The following is a 17,538-nucleotide window of genomic DNA, read 5'->3' on the forward strand; positions in this document are numbered from 1 at the left end:
ATCGATCCGTACGCGTACAGATCGATCCGTACAGTACGATCCGTACGGTACCAATTGATCCGTACATACGTACGGCTGCAACCTTGCTTGGGCTTACCCCTTGAAAGCGAAAGCAGATGTGTTTACATGCTTTCAACACTTTGTAGTAATGGCTGAAAATATGTGTGGATGTAAAGTCCAAACACTCCGCTCAGATAGAGGTGGAGAATACATGTCAAATGCATTCAAGGATTATACGCTTCAGAAGGGCATCAAACACCAATGTACTGTGCCTTATACACCGCAACAGAATGGTGTAGCTGAAAGGAAAAATAGATCTCTCATGGAGATGGCAAGATGCATGGTGAAAGCACAAAAGTTGCCTCACAAATTTTGGATGGAAGCTATAATGTGTGCAACTCATGTGTTGAACAGGTGTCCAACAAAAGCTTTGAAAACCATAACACCATTTGAGGCTTGGTATAGCCGAAAGCCAACAGTGGATTATATGCGTACATTTGGGTGTTTGGCATATGCACATGTGCTAGAACAACTCGGAACAAAGCTAGATGACAAAGCAATGAAATGCATTTTTGTGGGCTACAGCAATGAGAGCAAAGGATACTGTCTTTATAATCCAACTACATGAAGGATTTTTGTCAGTAGAGATGTGGTATTTGATGAAAATTCAGAACAGCCCATGTACAGCTTGTATAAAAGTAATGATACAGGCATACAGGACATGTTTGATGGACTATTACCCATTGCAATAAGGGGGGATTCAGATCAGCCAGCCCCTACACAAGAAAATCCTCATGTAAAACATGTCGAACAGCCAGCCATTCAGCCCCCTTCTATGGAAGAAGTGGAAGATCTTGTCAGGGAAGAGCAAACAACCATAGACACAGCCAAGTCAGTGCCAAGATGGTTGCTGAAAACTTTGCAAGAAAGCAAACTTGCAGCTCCACTCACAGGTAGAACAAGGGCTAGTTCCAGCCATGCTTTGAATATACATCGTGGGGAGTCTGCATTAGCAATGGGTGGTCTCTTTGATTCAGAAGAGCCTTCTTCTTATGAAGAAGCACATGAGAATGAGCATTGGGTGCAAGCTATGCAAGCTGAAATCTCTTCTATCATGAAGAACAATACTTGGGATTTTGTGGAATTGCCTAAAGGCAAGCATGTCATTCGAACAAAGTGGGTGTACAAAGTCAAAAGAAAGTCTGATGGTACTATTGACAGGTACAAAGCAAGACTTGTGGCTAAAGGCTACTCCCAGAAAAAGGGAATAGATTATGAAATTCATGCATAGCCCAGGCACAAAACATTGGCAAGCAGTCAAACGCATTTTTTGTTATCTTAAGGGTACCCTAGATCTTGGTTTGTTCTTTCCCAAGGGGGGCAGCTTGCAGCTTTATGCATACAGTGATTCAAATTGGGCTAGTGATTGTGATACCAGGCAATCCACCAGTGGGAAGTGTTTTTTTCTTAGCAGTTCATGCATATCTTGGTTGAGTAAAAAGCAACCCACTGTTGCCACATCTACTTGTGAGGCTGAGTACAAGGCAGTCTTCACAGCTACAATAGATTGTGTATGGTTGAGAAGACTATTGGCTGATCTTCGTGAGTGTTAGCAAACACCCACCACTATTCTCAATGATAGCCATAGTGCTATGGCCGTGGCACGAAATCCAGTATTTCATGCACGTACCAAGCACATTGAGATTCATTATCACTATGTCAGAGATGGGCTACATGCAGGGGAGATCAGTTTATCTTACTGCCCTACACAGGATAATGTTGCAGATCTATTCACAAAGGCTTCACCTCAAGAAAAGATTGAAGCTTTCCGCAAAGCTTTGGGCTTACTCTCATACAGAGAGTGATCTGCTACCTTGTACAGGTTCACACTTCCACTACAGGGGGGATTTGTAGGCATATGCTCACTTATGGTAGTGCTATGTGTGAACAGGGCTATGTGTGAACAGGGCTTAACCAAGGGCACTTTTTTCCATGTGGTTTTTCCCCTTGGATATCAAGTGTGAAAGGACACTCTACAAGGTTCTGGCCTGGCCTATACCGCAGACAGTGAGACAACTTCGCTCTTTTCTCGGTTTTGTTGTTTTTCTTTAGAAATCTGTCCGCAAGTACTCTTAGCTCACACTATCGATGACCGACTTGTTGAAAGGTCGTGGACGTAAGTCGAATCAGCCAATCTCTTGGAATTATGATTTGGATATGGCCTTCAAACTTTTGAAAGATAAAGTCAAGGAAGCACCTACCTTAGCACTACCCGATCCTAGTCGGCCTTATGTTCTTGAGACTGACGCGAGTGACTATGCGATCGAGACTGCTCTATTCCAAGATGGTAGACTTGTTGCTTTCGAGAGTCAAAAGCTGGACGACACTCAATCTCGTTGACCAACCCTTGAGAAGGAGCTTTATGCTGTCCTTCATGCTCTCAAGATTTGGAGGCATTATTTATATGGCTCCAAGTTTGTGGTATTGACTAATCATCAGTCGATCGAGTATGTGTGTGATACCAATGATTTGAGAGAAAGAAAAGCTCGATGGGCTGAGTTAATACAAGATTTTGATTTTGAAATCCGTTATCGAAAGGAGTCCATGAATCACTAGTGTAGCAGATGCACTTAGTCGGATCAGAGAGGTGAATACTTTGTCGCGTTCACCGAGATTTCTACTGACTTATTTCAGTCATTGAGAGGGCTTTGCAAAACTGATGGTTATTTTGGTCCATATTGGCAGAGAATCCAGGACGAGAGCTCATTGATTGACCAAGACTCAGTGACTGAGCAGCCTACCATTCAGGCTACGAGAGACCAGTGGATGATTCGGAATGGCTTACTATTCCGTAATGACAAAATTTGTGTACCACAGGTCCCGGACATTAGGTCCAAGATTCTTAAGGAGTATCACGACGCCCTTTCTGCTGGACACCCTGGGATACATAGGACACTAGCTTTAGTGAAACACACTTTTTATTGGCCAAAGATGAAAGGATATGTAGAAAATTATGTCCTCAAGTGTCAGGTTTGTCAAGCAAATAAAGCTAAACGCTTTAGACAAGCTGGGATGCTAACGCTTTAGACAAGCTGGGATGCTGCATCCTTTGCAAATCCCAGATAATAAGTGGGAAAGTATTTCCATGGATTTTATTACTGGATTACCAAGAACACGTCAAAGCCACGATTCTATTTGGGTTGTGGTGGATCGCTTGATAAAAATGGCTAGATTTTTACCGCAGGACATAATCAGTGATAGGGAGTTTAAAAGTGACTTTTGAAAGCTTGTTTTTGAGAAGTTGGAAACAACTTTGAATTTAAGTTCTTCAAATTATCCTTAATCTGATTGCCAGACTGAAAGGGTGAATCAGACTTTGGAGGATATGCTTCGTGCATATGTCTCCAGAAGACAGAGTTCATGAGAGGATTATCTTCCTATGTTAGAATTTGCATATAACAGTACTAAGCATACGAGTACAGGTTTTAGTCCTTTTATGCTTATGTACGGTTTTCAACCTAGATCACCTGTTACCATGGGATTTTCAGGACTTCAACATAATGCAGCACGTAATTTTTTGCAAGATATGCAAAAAATGTTACAAGTTGCAAAGAAATCTATTAGAAGTGCTCAAGACGGAGACAGATTTTATTCTAATAGACATCGTTCACCCAGAGAGTTCTCTAAAGGAATGATGGTGTATTTGCGAGTTCCGAAAGATTTCGAGACTTTATGGACGGGTCGATCTCCGAAATTATCCCTTAGATACTATGGACCATTTCAAGTTACACGCCGGATTGGTTTAGTTGCATATGAACTGGACTTGCCTTCTCATGTGAAAGTTCATCCCGTATTTCATGTCAGAGACTTAAGGAAGTACTGGGTGGAACAGACCAATTAGTTACTCCTCAAGAAATCGTAGTGTCGAGGATATGACATTTATTCCACACGAACCAGAAAAGATTCTTGGATTTCGTGAAAGACGATGGTGAAATACGCTACTCACGGAATACAAGATCAAGTGGAAGGATCCTGTTGAGGAGGACGCTACATGGGAGACATTGACTATCCTTCAGAGGGACTATCCTGGGTTTTTACTGAGCTCAGGGATGAGCTCTTAGAGGAAGGGAAGTATGTCATGTGCACAGAGTGTATCTACCATGTGCTACACGCACACAAGACTAGCTTCGAGGCTTGGGGAAGCTTGGAGCTAGGCAGGCTAATTGGCGAGTTGGGCTAGGGATAGACTGACGGGTGGGCACCCAAGTACGGACGGACGGACGCCCAAAGTGTGGACGCTCGATGACCAACCAAGAGCCTATAAAAGGGTGGCCAAGGTTGGTTAGTTGATTCATATAGTCTCGCGAGTCTTTGTGAGAGCTCTATGGTCAAGAGCCTAGATCTAGTACAGACGTGCACCTACTTCATGCAGTCGAGTCCGGCAGTAGTCTTGAGCCCCGCGAGGGTAGCTCCATGGCGGTATGGGACATCACCGGGTAGAGATTGGTCAATACGTCTTGCTAGTTAGCTCAGCTCGTGGCTCGGTGGGGACAGCCAAGACTTGTGGGTTTTACCCATGGCTGTGAAGGTTGGGTGGTGAGTCAAGCCTGCACCCCCTTCACGTTATTTGGCTTTTTTTGCAGGTTTCGAGTCATGTTGAGGAGTATTCTACGAGGAGATCCGTAGGGATTTGACAAACTAGGATTTGAGAAATAGAAGAGGGAGGAGGAAACAGAGAAAAATGGGCTGGAAAATGGGTGCGCTCTTCCAGGGCCAAGATCTGCACCTTCTCCTCTTCCAATTTGGTACCATGTTCTGTGATTGCTCACATCATTTGCTAGAACATCTCCTATACACTCATGTTTGTTGCCCTTGAAGGACTGCCTAGTACACTCTGTTCCGAAGTTTGTCATTCTCTCTTCTTCATAGCTCGCCATAGCAAGAAAATGCACTTCCTTTCCAGAGCACAATCTGTCCATCCACTATGTGTGTGGAAGACTTCCGGAGGCTGAAAACCAACCGTCCTTCGAGGGACAGGAGTCACACCGAAAGGGGTGGTCCACCGGAGTCTAGAAACCAACCACACAAGCGAGAAAAAAAAAAACCTTCTTTTTTTCAAGTTTTTCTGGCTGAATTTTCGCACTTGAAGGTGGCTCTGATACCAATGTAACACGCAGAAGCTTCGTGGTCGAATCGGTAACTTCAATGCTCAAAATTCAACATCATTCACGACGAAAAGAACGCACAATGCTGAAGTAGATGTGCAAAAATAGAGAGAGAGAGACAGAGAGAGAGAGAGAGAGAGAGAGATGAAATTAAATGAAATGTTATATTAACATCTTCAAAAGGCCAAAGTGACCTATGAGACCAAAGTTACAACCATGTGACACCGGATACACTGTCTAGAAACAAAGAGGGAGAAGAGGACACAGTATTGGGTCCCAAATACCCTCTGTAGGGCCCCCACCACGAATGGTGTATTTGCTCTATTGAATGATGCAAATCAGAAAATAAAGACTGAATCTTGACCTGCAATGTTCACCTTGGTTGGAGCACTCCCCTTGGTTGTCCTAGCCCTTGGAGCACGGCAATCCTTTGTGAATACTAAGATGCCAAAACTAAATTATGTATGGGCTGGTCAGCCAGTTCTACAAAATTCGACTGTCTGAAAATGCTCACGACCAGCATCAAATAGCATTTAATGCTAATAAATACCATCGTTTCACAATTATGCAATGGCTGGCCAGTCTGCACACAAGCTGGACTGCTGGGCAGCCCCTGTGCATGTTGTGTGGGTTGCCCCACACCTGGGTCGACAGGCTCTCCAGGGCCTTGGGCCCTATCGGCTGCCTGGTCAGAGCCCCTAGGGCTGGCCAACAGCCTGCCCAGCCCATGCCACGGCTGGTGGGCACAGCATGGGGGCCTCCTGGCCCCTTGGGGGTGGTTCTACACCTCCCCCACGCCCACAGCAAGAGCCTTAGGCTCTACTCTGGGGTAGCCCTATGGGCTCGCCCCTTATCTACATGCAAATCCTACATGCTCTACAGAAGTCAGGCATCTAATTGCAAACCGGATACCCAGATCATCTAACATCATTCAAGAGGGAGACTCACAGTAAGGACTGGCACTACTTCATGTGCAAGACAATGCACACCTGACCTCGGATGCATAGAGTAGAACCGTGGCTGACTCATCCCGGACTAGGCTCACATGGGACCAGTTTCCACTCCAGGTCTTGCACCTTCTTCTTCAAATATGTCTACGTGGCATCCAAGAGTGGGATGCACGTGACAGAACGGCATTTGGGCCATAGTTACCACGGAACGTCGTTCCGCCTTCCTGGAACGCCGGAATGCCGTTCCGGGCGAAGGCACGTTCCCGGAACGTCCCGGAACGCAGAAATGTATGTTCATGTCTTGGGGGAGCAAATATTATGAAGCATATTTGGCTATCCGTATACAAAAAGTTACATTTTTTTGTGTCATATGCTGACATGTCATATGACGTGGGGTTCCGCGACGTTCCCAATCCGCTCCCGCTCCCGTTCTAGCATCCGACGTTCCTGGAACGTTCCCGTTCCGCGGTAACTATGATCTAGGCCAAAGTGAGAGGGAAGGTGTGTCACAAACGGGCACATGTATACGGAACCAATTCACTACCAAAACAGCATACATACATCAACCATTCTTGGCATATACATGATTACCATCATTGTGAAACATTACATGAGCATATACATCCTGCAAACATAAACCAACTTGCACATGACTCAGCACTAAGGGCTGAAGTTGGGCCACCCCCCCCCCCGGCCCCCCCGAGGTATCTTTATTACCAACAAAAGCATTTATATGTACAAGATGCGGGTGCCCGGAGAGTACACACTCATCCAGCCGACACCAGATTTATCCAACTGTGACCAGCAGAGTAGCACAAAAACAGCCCCAACAGCCATGCGCCAGCTTCTGGAAACAAATCTAACAGACTACAGCCCTGTAGATGCAGTCGGCCAGCCTTGTAGAGAGAGAAATAGCAGCCAACCAACCCTGGGACTCTTGCTCTTGGCTTGTACTCCACCCGTAGCTCATGCAAATGAGTAAACTTGCTGTTTTTCCTGTCCAAACAGCTCCTAACAGCCCACGTTTTTCAAATGAGTGCTCTACAAGTCAAGGCTTGCCCACTTTGGCCCTCCCACACGTTGTCATGTGCACAGTGTGTATCTACCGTGTGCTATACGCATGCAAGACTAGTTTCGAGGCTTGGGGAAGCTTGGAACTAGGCAGGCTGATTGACGAGCTGAGTTAGGGAAATACTAACGGGCGGGCACCCAAGTATGGACGGACGGGCGGCCAAGTGTAGACGCCCGATGACCAGCCAAGAACCTATAAAAGGGTGGCCAAGGTTAGTTATTGTATTATAGAGAGTCTCGCGAGTTTGTGAGAGCTCTATGGTCTTGGAGCCTAGATCTAGTGCAGACGTGCACCTGCTTTGTGCAGCCGAGGCCGGCAGCAATCTCGAGGCTCACGAGGGCAGCTTTGTGGCAGTATGGGACGTCGCGAGGAGGAGATTGGTCGGTACGTCATCCTAGTTAGCTCAGCTCGTGGCTCGGTGGGGACAGCCAAGACTGTGGGCTTGCCCACGGCTGTCATGGTTGGGAGGTGAGTCAGGCCTGCACCCCCTTGCTTGTTTGTTTGTTCGTTTGTTTGTAGGATTCGAGTTTCGAACCAAGATCGATCACGAGGGGATCCATGGGAATTTGACAGTGGTATCAGAGCATACCTCGTGAACGAGCAAGTCGGTAGGTAGAGAAGAAGAGGTCGAAGAACGGTATGTGTTAAAAAGCTTGCTGTTTTTCTGTGCATACTGCAGTTTTCAGATTAGTATGTGTTTTTTCTTCATCAAAGAAACCCATGTTGATGGGAGATGGTAGTGTAGTAAGGGTCGCTTGCTTTGCAAGGAAGAGGAGTCGTGTTGGTGCAGTCGCATGCACTGCAGGAAAAGAAATTAGAAAAAGCACGTTTGTTTTTTTCGTTGAACGAGAGAGAGAGAGAGAGAGAGAGAGACGTGCTGTTCACGCTGGCAGGTTTGTGCGCTGGCGCTGGCGAGTATTGCAAGCGGTGGTTATCGACGGGCTGAAGGCGTCTAGGTCAGGCATGGCGGGTGCCCAGGCCACGTGGCCTTCTGGCCAGGCTAGCGCAGCCAGCCCAGGCGGCGCCTAGGCCAAGCGGGCAGTGCCCAAGCCTACGCAGGCGCCCCAGCCAAGCCTACACAGACTAGCGCAGGCGGCCCAGGCCAAGCAGGCCAGCGCCTAGGCAGGCGCCCCAGCCACGCCCATGTAGGCGGCCAGCTCTACGTTGGCAGGCGGCCCAGCGTAAGTAACAGCTGGCGCACACAGCCATGGACTCCACCCACAAGCGACGACGGCAGTAAAGCTGACGACGAAGGTGACGCCTGCAGACAGCACGCCAGCGGGTTAATCTAGGAGGAGAAGGAAAAAAAAACAAAGGAAAGCTTACGTTTTTAGCTTTCTTTTTTTTTAGAGTTTAAAATTTTTTAAGTTTTAAAAGACCCTCCTCCAAAGTTTAAAGGTGTTTTATTTTTTTTAAGAAAAGAGAATATATATATCCATGTATATATATATATATTAATATATATATTTATTTATTTATTCAAGAAAAAAAAAACACAAAAGCAAAGCAAAAGCTAAGCCTAGCTTTTCGAGATTTTTTAGCTTTTGGGAAACCTTTATAAACCCCCTGAAGTGGGCTTCTTGCCACACATCTCTCAAGTTCTCAAGTTTTCAAGCTCTCAAGCTCTCAAGCTCGCTCGCACTTTCATTGTGCAAAGACCGAATTTTCTCTCCACGTACCCTCTTCACGATGTCGACCCAAGAATCAGAGTTGGAGCTCCTTGTGAAACGCGAAGGCTTGCCGGCTACGGAAGTACCGATGCCGATCTTTTTGACGATTTTGTGTCAAAATCAGATTTCCAAGAGTTCAAAGTAGCTCTCGAAGCTTCTTCGACGGAACGTCAGGCACAAATCGCAGCCCAGATGCAGGCTTTGCAGAACTCCATCGCTCTATTGACCACTACCCTCTCTACTTTCTCGGGTATGGATACCTTGGCCTCTGCTTTAGGCCCCAATATTACTCCGGAACCGTTCAGGGGCGAGCAAAAGCAACGAACCAAGGAGATCGTGGACACGTGGCTACATAAGTGGCAAGTTCACTTTCAGTTTCATCCATATAATGATGGAAAGAAGATCCAATTAGCAGCAGGTTTCCTGTCCGGCAAAGCTTTGCTTTGGTGGAAGGAACTCAACCCTAAGCCAACGACTTGGGCACAATTTGAAGATATCTTCAAGAAAGAATTCCTCAAGAAAGAGGATGATTACGATGTTGTTGCCCGGTTTTCAGCTTTGACCATGACCTCGCAGCACCTCACTTACGAGGTCTACCTCCAAAAATTCCGTGACTTGCAGATGAAAGCTACAAAGATGGATCCCACTACTCTTTTGGGGTTTTTCGTAGTATTCCACCTTATAGGATGAGCCAAGCTGAGGAAGATGGGTTGGCTAAACAACTCGAAGATTATTTGAGGATGGGCCAGATCCGTCCAAGTAAATCACCTTGGGGTGCACCTGTGTTGCTTAGGAGAAAGAAGGACAATACTTGGAGAATGTGTATAGATTACAAGAGATTGAACAAGCTGACCATTAAGAACCGTTATCCTCTCCCTAGATCAGATGACCTGATTGACCGGTTAGCAGGAGCGAAATATTTCACGCAGATAGATTTACGTACTGGCTATCACCAGATACGTATTCATGAAAGGCATGTCGAAAGTACTACCTTTCGGACTAGGTATGGCCATTACGTTCTCGTATTACCTTTTGGGTTAACCAATGCTCCAGCCACTTTCCAGCAAATCATGAACGATCTTTTTCGTGAACATTTGGGGAAATTTGTGGTGGTGTTCCTGGATGATATTTTGATATATAGTCGTACTCTTGAGGATCATGTCAGACACCTCACGATTATCTTATCTATTTTGAGACAGAATCAAATATGCTAAATTAAGTAAATGTGAGTTCTTTATGACCGACATCATTTACTTGAGACACAAGATCACTAGAGATGGGTTGAGCATTGACTATGACCGAGTTCAGAAGGTTTTGGACTGGCCTATACCACGAACAGTGAAACAACTTCGTTCTTTTCTCGGTTTTGTTGTTTTTCTTCGGAAATCTGTACGAGAGTACTCTCAGCTCACACTACCGATGACCGACTTATTGAAAGGTCATGGACGTAAGTCAAATCAACCTATCACTTGGAATAACGATTTGGATATGGCCTTCAGACTTTTGAAAGATAAAGTCAAGAGAGCACCTCTCTTAGCATTGCCTGATCCTAGTCGGCCTTATCTTTTGACTATGCTATCGGGGCTGCTCTATTTCAAGATGGTAGACCGGTTGCTTTTGAAAGTAAAAAGCTAGACAACACTCAATCCGGTTGGCCAACCCTTGAGAAGGAGCTTTATGCTGTGATTCATGCTCTCAAGGTTTGGAGACATTATTTATATGGCTCCAAGTTTGTGGTATTGACTGATCATCAGCCAATCAAGTATGTGTGTGATGCGGATGATTTGAGAGGAAGGAAAGCTCGATGGGCAGAGTTAATGCAAGATTTTGATTTTGAGATCCGTTATCGGAAAGGGTCCATGAATAATATTGCAGATGCGCTTAGTCGGATTAGAGAGGTGAATTCTTTGTCGTTCACCGAGATTTCTACTGACTTATTTCAATCATTGAGAGGGCTTTGCAGGACTGATAGTTATTTTGGTCCATTTTGGCAGAAGATCCAGGACGGGAGCTCATTGATTGACCAAGACTCGATGACTGAGCAGTCTACCATTCAGGCTGCAGGAGGCCAGTGGATGATTCGGAATGGTTTACTATTCCGTAATGACAAAATTTGTGTACCACAGATCCCGGACATTAGGTCCAAGATTCTTAAGGAGTGTCACGACGCCCCTTCTGCTGGACACCCTGGGGTACACATGACGCTATCGTTAGTGAAACACACTTTTTATTGGCCGAAGATGAAAGGGTATGTAGAAGATTAAGTGTCAAATTTGTCAGGCAAATAAAGCTGAACGCTTTAGACAGGCTGGGTTGTTGCATCCTTTGCAAATCCCAAGTCATAAATGGGAAAGTATTTCCATGGATTTTATTACCAGTTTGCCAAGAACACATCAAGGCCACGATTCTATTTGGGTTGTGATAGATCGCTTGACAAAAATGGCTAGATTTTTACCGACCCGGAAGACTATTACAGCTACGCAATTAGCTCAGCAGTTTATCGAGCAATTGTTTGGATTGTACGGGTTACCGCAGGACATAGTCAGTGATAGGGACTCTAAGTTTACGAGTGATTTTTGGAAACTTGTTTTTGAGAAGTTGGAAACAACTTTGAATTTGAGTTCCTCAGACCATCCTCAATCTGATGGCCAGACTGAAAGAGTGAATCAGATTTTGGAGGATATGCTTCGGGCATATATATCCAAAAGACAGAGTTCATGGGAGGATTATCTTCCTATGTTAGAATTTGCATATAACAGTACTAAGCATACGAGTACAGGGTTTGGAGGATATGCTTCGGACTTATGTATCTAAAAGACAGAGTTCATGGGAGGATTATCTTCCTATGTTAGAATTTGCATATAACAGTACTAAGCATACGAGTACAGGGTTTAGTCCTTTCATGCTTATGTATGGTTTTCAACCAAGATCACCTGTTACAGTAGGATTCTCAGGACTTCAGCATGATGCAGCACGTAATTTTTTGCAAGATATGCATGAAATGTTACAAGTTGCAAAGGAATCTATTAGAAGTGCTCAAGACCGAGACAGGTTTTATTCTACCTAGAGAGTTCTCTGAAGGAACGATGGTGTATTTGCGAGTTCCGAAAGATTCCGAGACTTTGCGGACAGGTAGATCTCCGAAATTATCCCCTAGATACTGCGGACCATTTCGTGTTTCACGAAGGATTGGTTCAGTTGCATATGAATTAGATTTGCCTTCTCATGTGAAAGTTCATCCTGTATTTCATGTCAGTAGACTTAAGGAAGTACTGGGTGGAGCAGATCAGTTAGTTACTCCTCAAGAAATTATAGATGTCGAGAACATGACATTTGTTCCACACGAACCTGAAAAGATTCTCGGATTTCGTGAAAGAAGATTACGTAATACGCTTATCACGGAATACAAGATCAAGTGGAAGGATTGTGTTGAGGAGGACGCTACATGGGAGACATTGACTGCTCTTCTGAGAGATTATCCTGGCTTTTTAGTGAGCTCAGGAGTGAGCTCTTAGAGGAAGGGGAGTATGTCATGTGCACAGTGTGTATCTACCGTGTGCTATACGCATGCAAGACTAGTTTCGAGGCTTGGGGAAGCTTGGAACTAGGCAGGCTGATTGACGAGCTAAGTTAGGGAAATACTAACGGGCGGGCACCCAAGTATGGACGGACGGGCGGCCAAGTGTGGACGCCCGATGATCAGCCAAGAACCTATAAAAGAGTGGCCAAGGTTAGTTATTGTATTATAGAGAGTCTCGCGAGTTTGTGAGAGCTCTATGGTCTTGGAGCCTGGATCTAGTGCAGACGTGCACCTGCTTTGTGCAACCGAGACCGGCAGCAATCTCGAGGCCCGCGAGCGCAGCTTCGTGGCGGTATGGGACGTCGCGAGGAGGAGATTGGTCGGTACGTCATCCTAGTTAGCTCAGCTCGTGGCTCGGTGGGGACAGCCAAGACTGTGGGCTTGCCCACGGCTGTCATGGTTGGGAGGTGAGTCAGGCCTGCACCCCCTTGCTTGTTTGTTTGTTCGTTTGTTTGCAGGATTCGAGTTTCGAACCAAGATCGATCACGAGGGGATCCGTGGGAATTTGACAGACGTGGAGCTATTTGGGAGTGCCCGGGTGCCCATCTCTCATAATTGGCCTTGATTCATTAAAAATAGTCCAGCTTGATGTGAACTCACTTATAAAATTATAAGTGTGTCCGCCCACACTTTAAGTGAATGTGAACCCTGCACCCAATAAACCTTAGTAACATGAAATAATGAATAAATTGGGTTAAGTGTGCACACTTACCACCTACAAAACACATAAGGAAACCATATGAGTCCCAAACAGGTGTACACGCATATCCACGGGTTGTCCAGGCGTCCCCGATGCCCGTGGACATTCACAGGCCAAAATACCAAGCAATGTCCAGGCATCAAAAACAAGTCATCCATGCATGTACAACTCACATACATATGCTAGTGCACAAACATAGTGGATGAAATCTCCCAACTTACATCTTGTGCATCCAACTAGCTCGTTCACAGGCGTCATCCACACAGGACCAAAGAGTACTCACCAGGGTAACCACCCTTCCATGAGTCCAGAGTCACTCACCAAGGTTACCACCCTTCCATGAGTTCATAAATCATGCCAGGAACTCCTTCCATGGAGCCCTACCACATATATTCAATCATGACATCATTCCATACGTCTACCAAAGAAGTGACAACAAGGTGCCCAATTGCTCAAAATGACCAAGGTCCACCAAGTTGTGTTTACACACCATAATAAGTGTGTGTTTCAACTCCATAAGATACCTTCATAAAATTCTTCCAAGTCCCAAAAGAAAATATTTGGCATGCTTCCTTGCTTGTCTTGATGGCCCTAAAAAATGACAATAGCTAATCATCAACAAACAAGGTCATACACACAGGCTAGCAGGTAGGCGTCCCGGGCCTACCAGGTTTAATCATGGGCAACGCAGGCAGCCACAAAAAAATACAAGTCATATAGCTACAAATCTCTAATTCAAGCACGCACACATGAGTGATTTAATACATATAAACTTGGAAATCTCATGTTCACACTACTTGTATCTAGATGTCCAATCTCACTGGGCACACCGTTCTAGAGAAAGGAATCTGGACCAAATGGTGACAGTGGCCCCTTGTCGCCACCAGAGATGCGGCAGTGCAAAAGCAACGGGAGCTAGGCCTCCTTTGTCATCCCCATAGAAGAGTGTTGGAACAACCTCCATTTGCAAGGCAGCTGCCCACGGTAACAATACGGGCAACGGCGGGGTCCGAGGTGAAGAGGCGATGAATGTGCCACCAACTCTGTTGGACCTTCGGACAAGTGTCATTGGGACTCATCGGGACCGTCACATTGCGACACCCTCCCAAGGTCGCAAGCCATGTGCCCACCGCAAGGCTTCAATGAGCCATCGACCATAAGAAGTACGAAACCTTGCGGGGCAAGAAGGTGTTCCAAAGAGGCTGCAAGAAATCCTCTAGAAAGGTAGTAGCGATACCTTGAGCCTACCAATGAGGGAAGGCAGTAGGGGTGCCGTCAGCCTATTGTAGAAGGATCATTGTTAATCTTGCATTAATCCTCTATTCATTGTTAATGCATTAATCCTCTATTTTTTGAAGAGTTTAGACACTGCCCTTTTTGGTAAGACCTACTCTCAGTATGCAAAGCTCATGTGAATCGTCTAATAAAAGTCACATTTTTATTTTAAAAAAGATTAAGAAGATCAAGAAGAAACCACATTACTATGCTTATGCAAGGGCCATGGGTTTATGTCACCACTACGCATTTGTATGATAAAGGAAACTTTGAATACATAATAAGTACACCACTATTTTAAGGGACTAGTCACTGCCTTGAGAAACATCATCTCAAAGGTAAGACCTTCCCTCTCTTTCACATGGCTACCACAATGAAACTATAAAAATTTGAAGGACACCACTTCCACACTTGGCAAACTAAGGTCAAGTTTACTCTCACGAGAAAAGGCTTATGGAGGATAGCTTCTGGCAAGGAGAAAAAGCCTCATACACCAGATGCTCAGGCCATATGGATGGCCAAAGATGAAAAGGGTCTTGCCATCATTGCCTTGGGACTCAGTGACCATTTCATCCATCATATTGATGGAAAAGAAATCTCTTTTGAGACATGGGAAGAGTTTCCAAACCAAAAGTTCAAAGATCATCCTGCTTGTTTAGTTTTTTTATCTTAACATGAAAAGAGAAGAGTCTCTTGCAGCACATTTGAATCACATGAAAAGTCTTATTACTCAACTTGCAAGTATCAAACTTATTATGGAAGAAGACATTTGTATTGCTTTATTACTTAAAAGTTTGCCACAAGAAGACTATGGTAGCATAGTCACTACACTTACAAATTTACCATCTCCAAAACTAGTGGACATAACTACATCTTTGATGCAAGAGGAAAAGAAGATCAAGCAAAAGTAAGGCATCTATGAAGGGACTTTCTTCAACAAGGAAGCTACAAGAAGCAAGGACCTTTAAAGGACCATTTCAGAAAAAGGAATTTCCCAAGCATTCTCTTTGCCCCTGTGAAGGCTAAAGTCAATCTTGGATTGCATTTATGTGCAAGTTTTCGGCAGCCAAGCCAAGTTGACCTTGTAAAATTTGATTCCGGTATAGCTCCAATCCTTGTTGAATGATGGGTTGAAGCACTGACAATATCCACTGGGATAACAATTAAGACCAATCAATCTTCAACGCCTACTAGATCATGAGCATCTGAAGCTCAACAAGTAGCTCTGAATGTTCACTGTCCTAAGTGACAGCAAGCAAAATCCCAAGAGAGCATGGTAGCATATCAACACCAAAACCAATTTGCACAAATAAGTAACGTGGGTTTTACAAAAGCCCCGCAGACTAGATCCTGCTCAACAATTGGCAGTAAAGTAACTGCCTCAAACCCTATGCCACATCTTGACACACCTGCAAACAGACAACCTGCTTGTTCTGCCAGACTGAACACTGTCCCACTCGCTGATTGACGAGCTGGTTTCACCAGAAAGGAGTCCAGGCTTGAGACACAAAATGGGTCACAGCTAACAGTGCCTGTAGCTAGGATAACCACATTGATACTGGCCCATATGTCCACCCATTGTGTGAAGATGAGAAGTGCCCATCCACCCTAATCCAATGGCTGGGTGAAATCAGGGCCTACCTCTGTCCAGTTGTCAGCACCCTGTTGTTGAACCCCTGCCGCAAGATTAAAGGGTACAGAAGGGTAGTTTTACCACCAGAGGGTTCCCTTAGTAGACAAAGGCAAAGTGCAGAGGTTATTTGGGAGTTTGGACCAGCCAAAGGAGGTGCCACTTTCTATTGTCTAGGCTCACTGTAGCTCACTTGGTTCTTGAAAGCTTGCAAAGCAATATAGTGTTAACACAAAAAAGTTGTGACACTCTGCCTTGAAAACTATAAAATCGCATCATGTCATGTTAACTCGGATACTAAGAGAAACAGACTCTCTACATGCAACACTAGGTTATCAAAGCCCTTACGAATTCCAGAGACCATGCCATTAATGGGAGTACGACCTTCAGGCTCAAGTTATACATAATACATACATACACGTATACATGAATATGTGCACAAATATACAAACAACAACTACGACTAGGGGAGCGCAAGTAGTATACCCGGGCCTGGTAAAACTTGAGAGCTGGGCGGCCTGCTTCGCCGTCGCCAGATGCGTGGTCGTCTTGCGGCCTGTCTTTTCTCTTCTTGCGCGAAGAGGAGGCGGCGCCAGCGACGGTGAAGGAGTCGACGGCCACGCTGCGCAGCCTCTCGGCCTGTTCGTCGTCGATATCGGACGACGATATCGACGAAGTACCCATACCGAAACACGCAGTAGGAGCTTCCAATGGACTGCAACATCGTGTGAAATGTCATCTATCTATCTATCTATATCTACCTCCCTCCACTTGGGCAAAGGAGGTGGGCTAATTCAAAATAACCACTCCTCCTGCAAGCAACCTGGAGGAAATCTCAAGTCTTCCAATGTAATTTTGAATTTGAATCTAAGAAGATCTCATCTCACATCTTTCAATGAAATCTTTGTATACATGCTTACATACCTATAGATACACACTTATATATATTATATATGTATATGTATCTATAGGTATGTGAGCATGTATATATAAATAGATTTATATGTATGTCGACGCACACACACACAAAACATAGACACCAGCACATGATACGTGCACACACGTATACAAACACACATACACACTCGCACGCATGGACACACGTGCAATACACACACAAACATATATATTATGTGCATGTATAAGAGAGAGAATATACATACACACACACGTATATATATATTATGTATGTATGTGTATCTATAGGTATGTAAGCATGTATATATAAATAGATTTATATGTATATCGACGTATACACATGTATGTTCATGCACACACACGCACACACATAACACACAGACACAAGCACATGATACGTGTACACACGCATACAAGCACACATACACACACTCGCACACATGGACGCACATGCAACATATAGAGATATGCACACTTGCACACATACTCAAGCTTGCACATACACACATGTGTATACATGCACACAAGCACATAAATACACTCACATACACAAGTACATGTGCACACACATGGACATG

General features: G+C 44.9%; 1 protein-coding gene across 2 annotated transcripts in view; it reads right to left on the reverse strand.

Moving 5' to 3' along the window:
• LOC147640549 (uncharacterized) overlaps positions 1–16,784 on the reverse strand; it is a 51,101-nt gene extending 34,317 nt beyond the window's left edge. Inside the window, exon 1 of one of the 2 annotated variants that reach the window (XM_086812873.1) lies at positions 16,529–16,784. In XM_086812873.1, the coding sequence (XP_086668999.1) occupies positions 16,529–16,726 (198 nt within the window). In that variant the 5' untranslated portion in view covers positions 16,727–16,784. The remainder of the gene's footprint in view (positions 1–16,528) is intronic. The other variant, XM_086812876.1, reaches the window with a different exon arrangement.
• Positions 16,785–17,538: the final 754 nt, after the last annotated feature.

Source organism: Cibotium barometz, chromosome 2, assembly GCF_041138505.1.
Source record: "Cibotium barometz isolate CiBa-2024 chromosome 2, ASM4113850v1, whole genome shotgun sequence".
Lineage (NCBI taxonomy): Eukaryota > Viridiplantae > Streptophyta > Polypodiopsida > Cyatheales > Cibotiaceae > Cibotium > Cibotium barometz.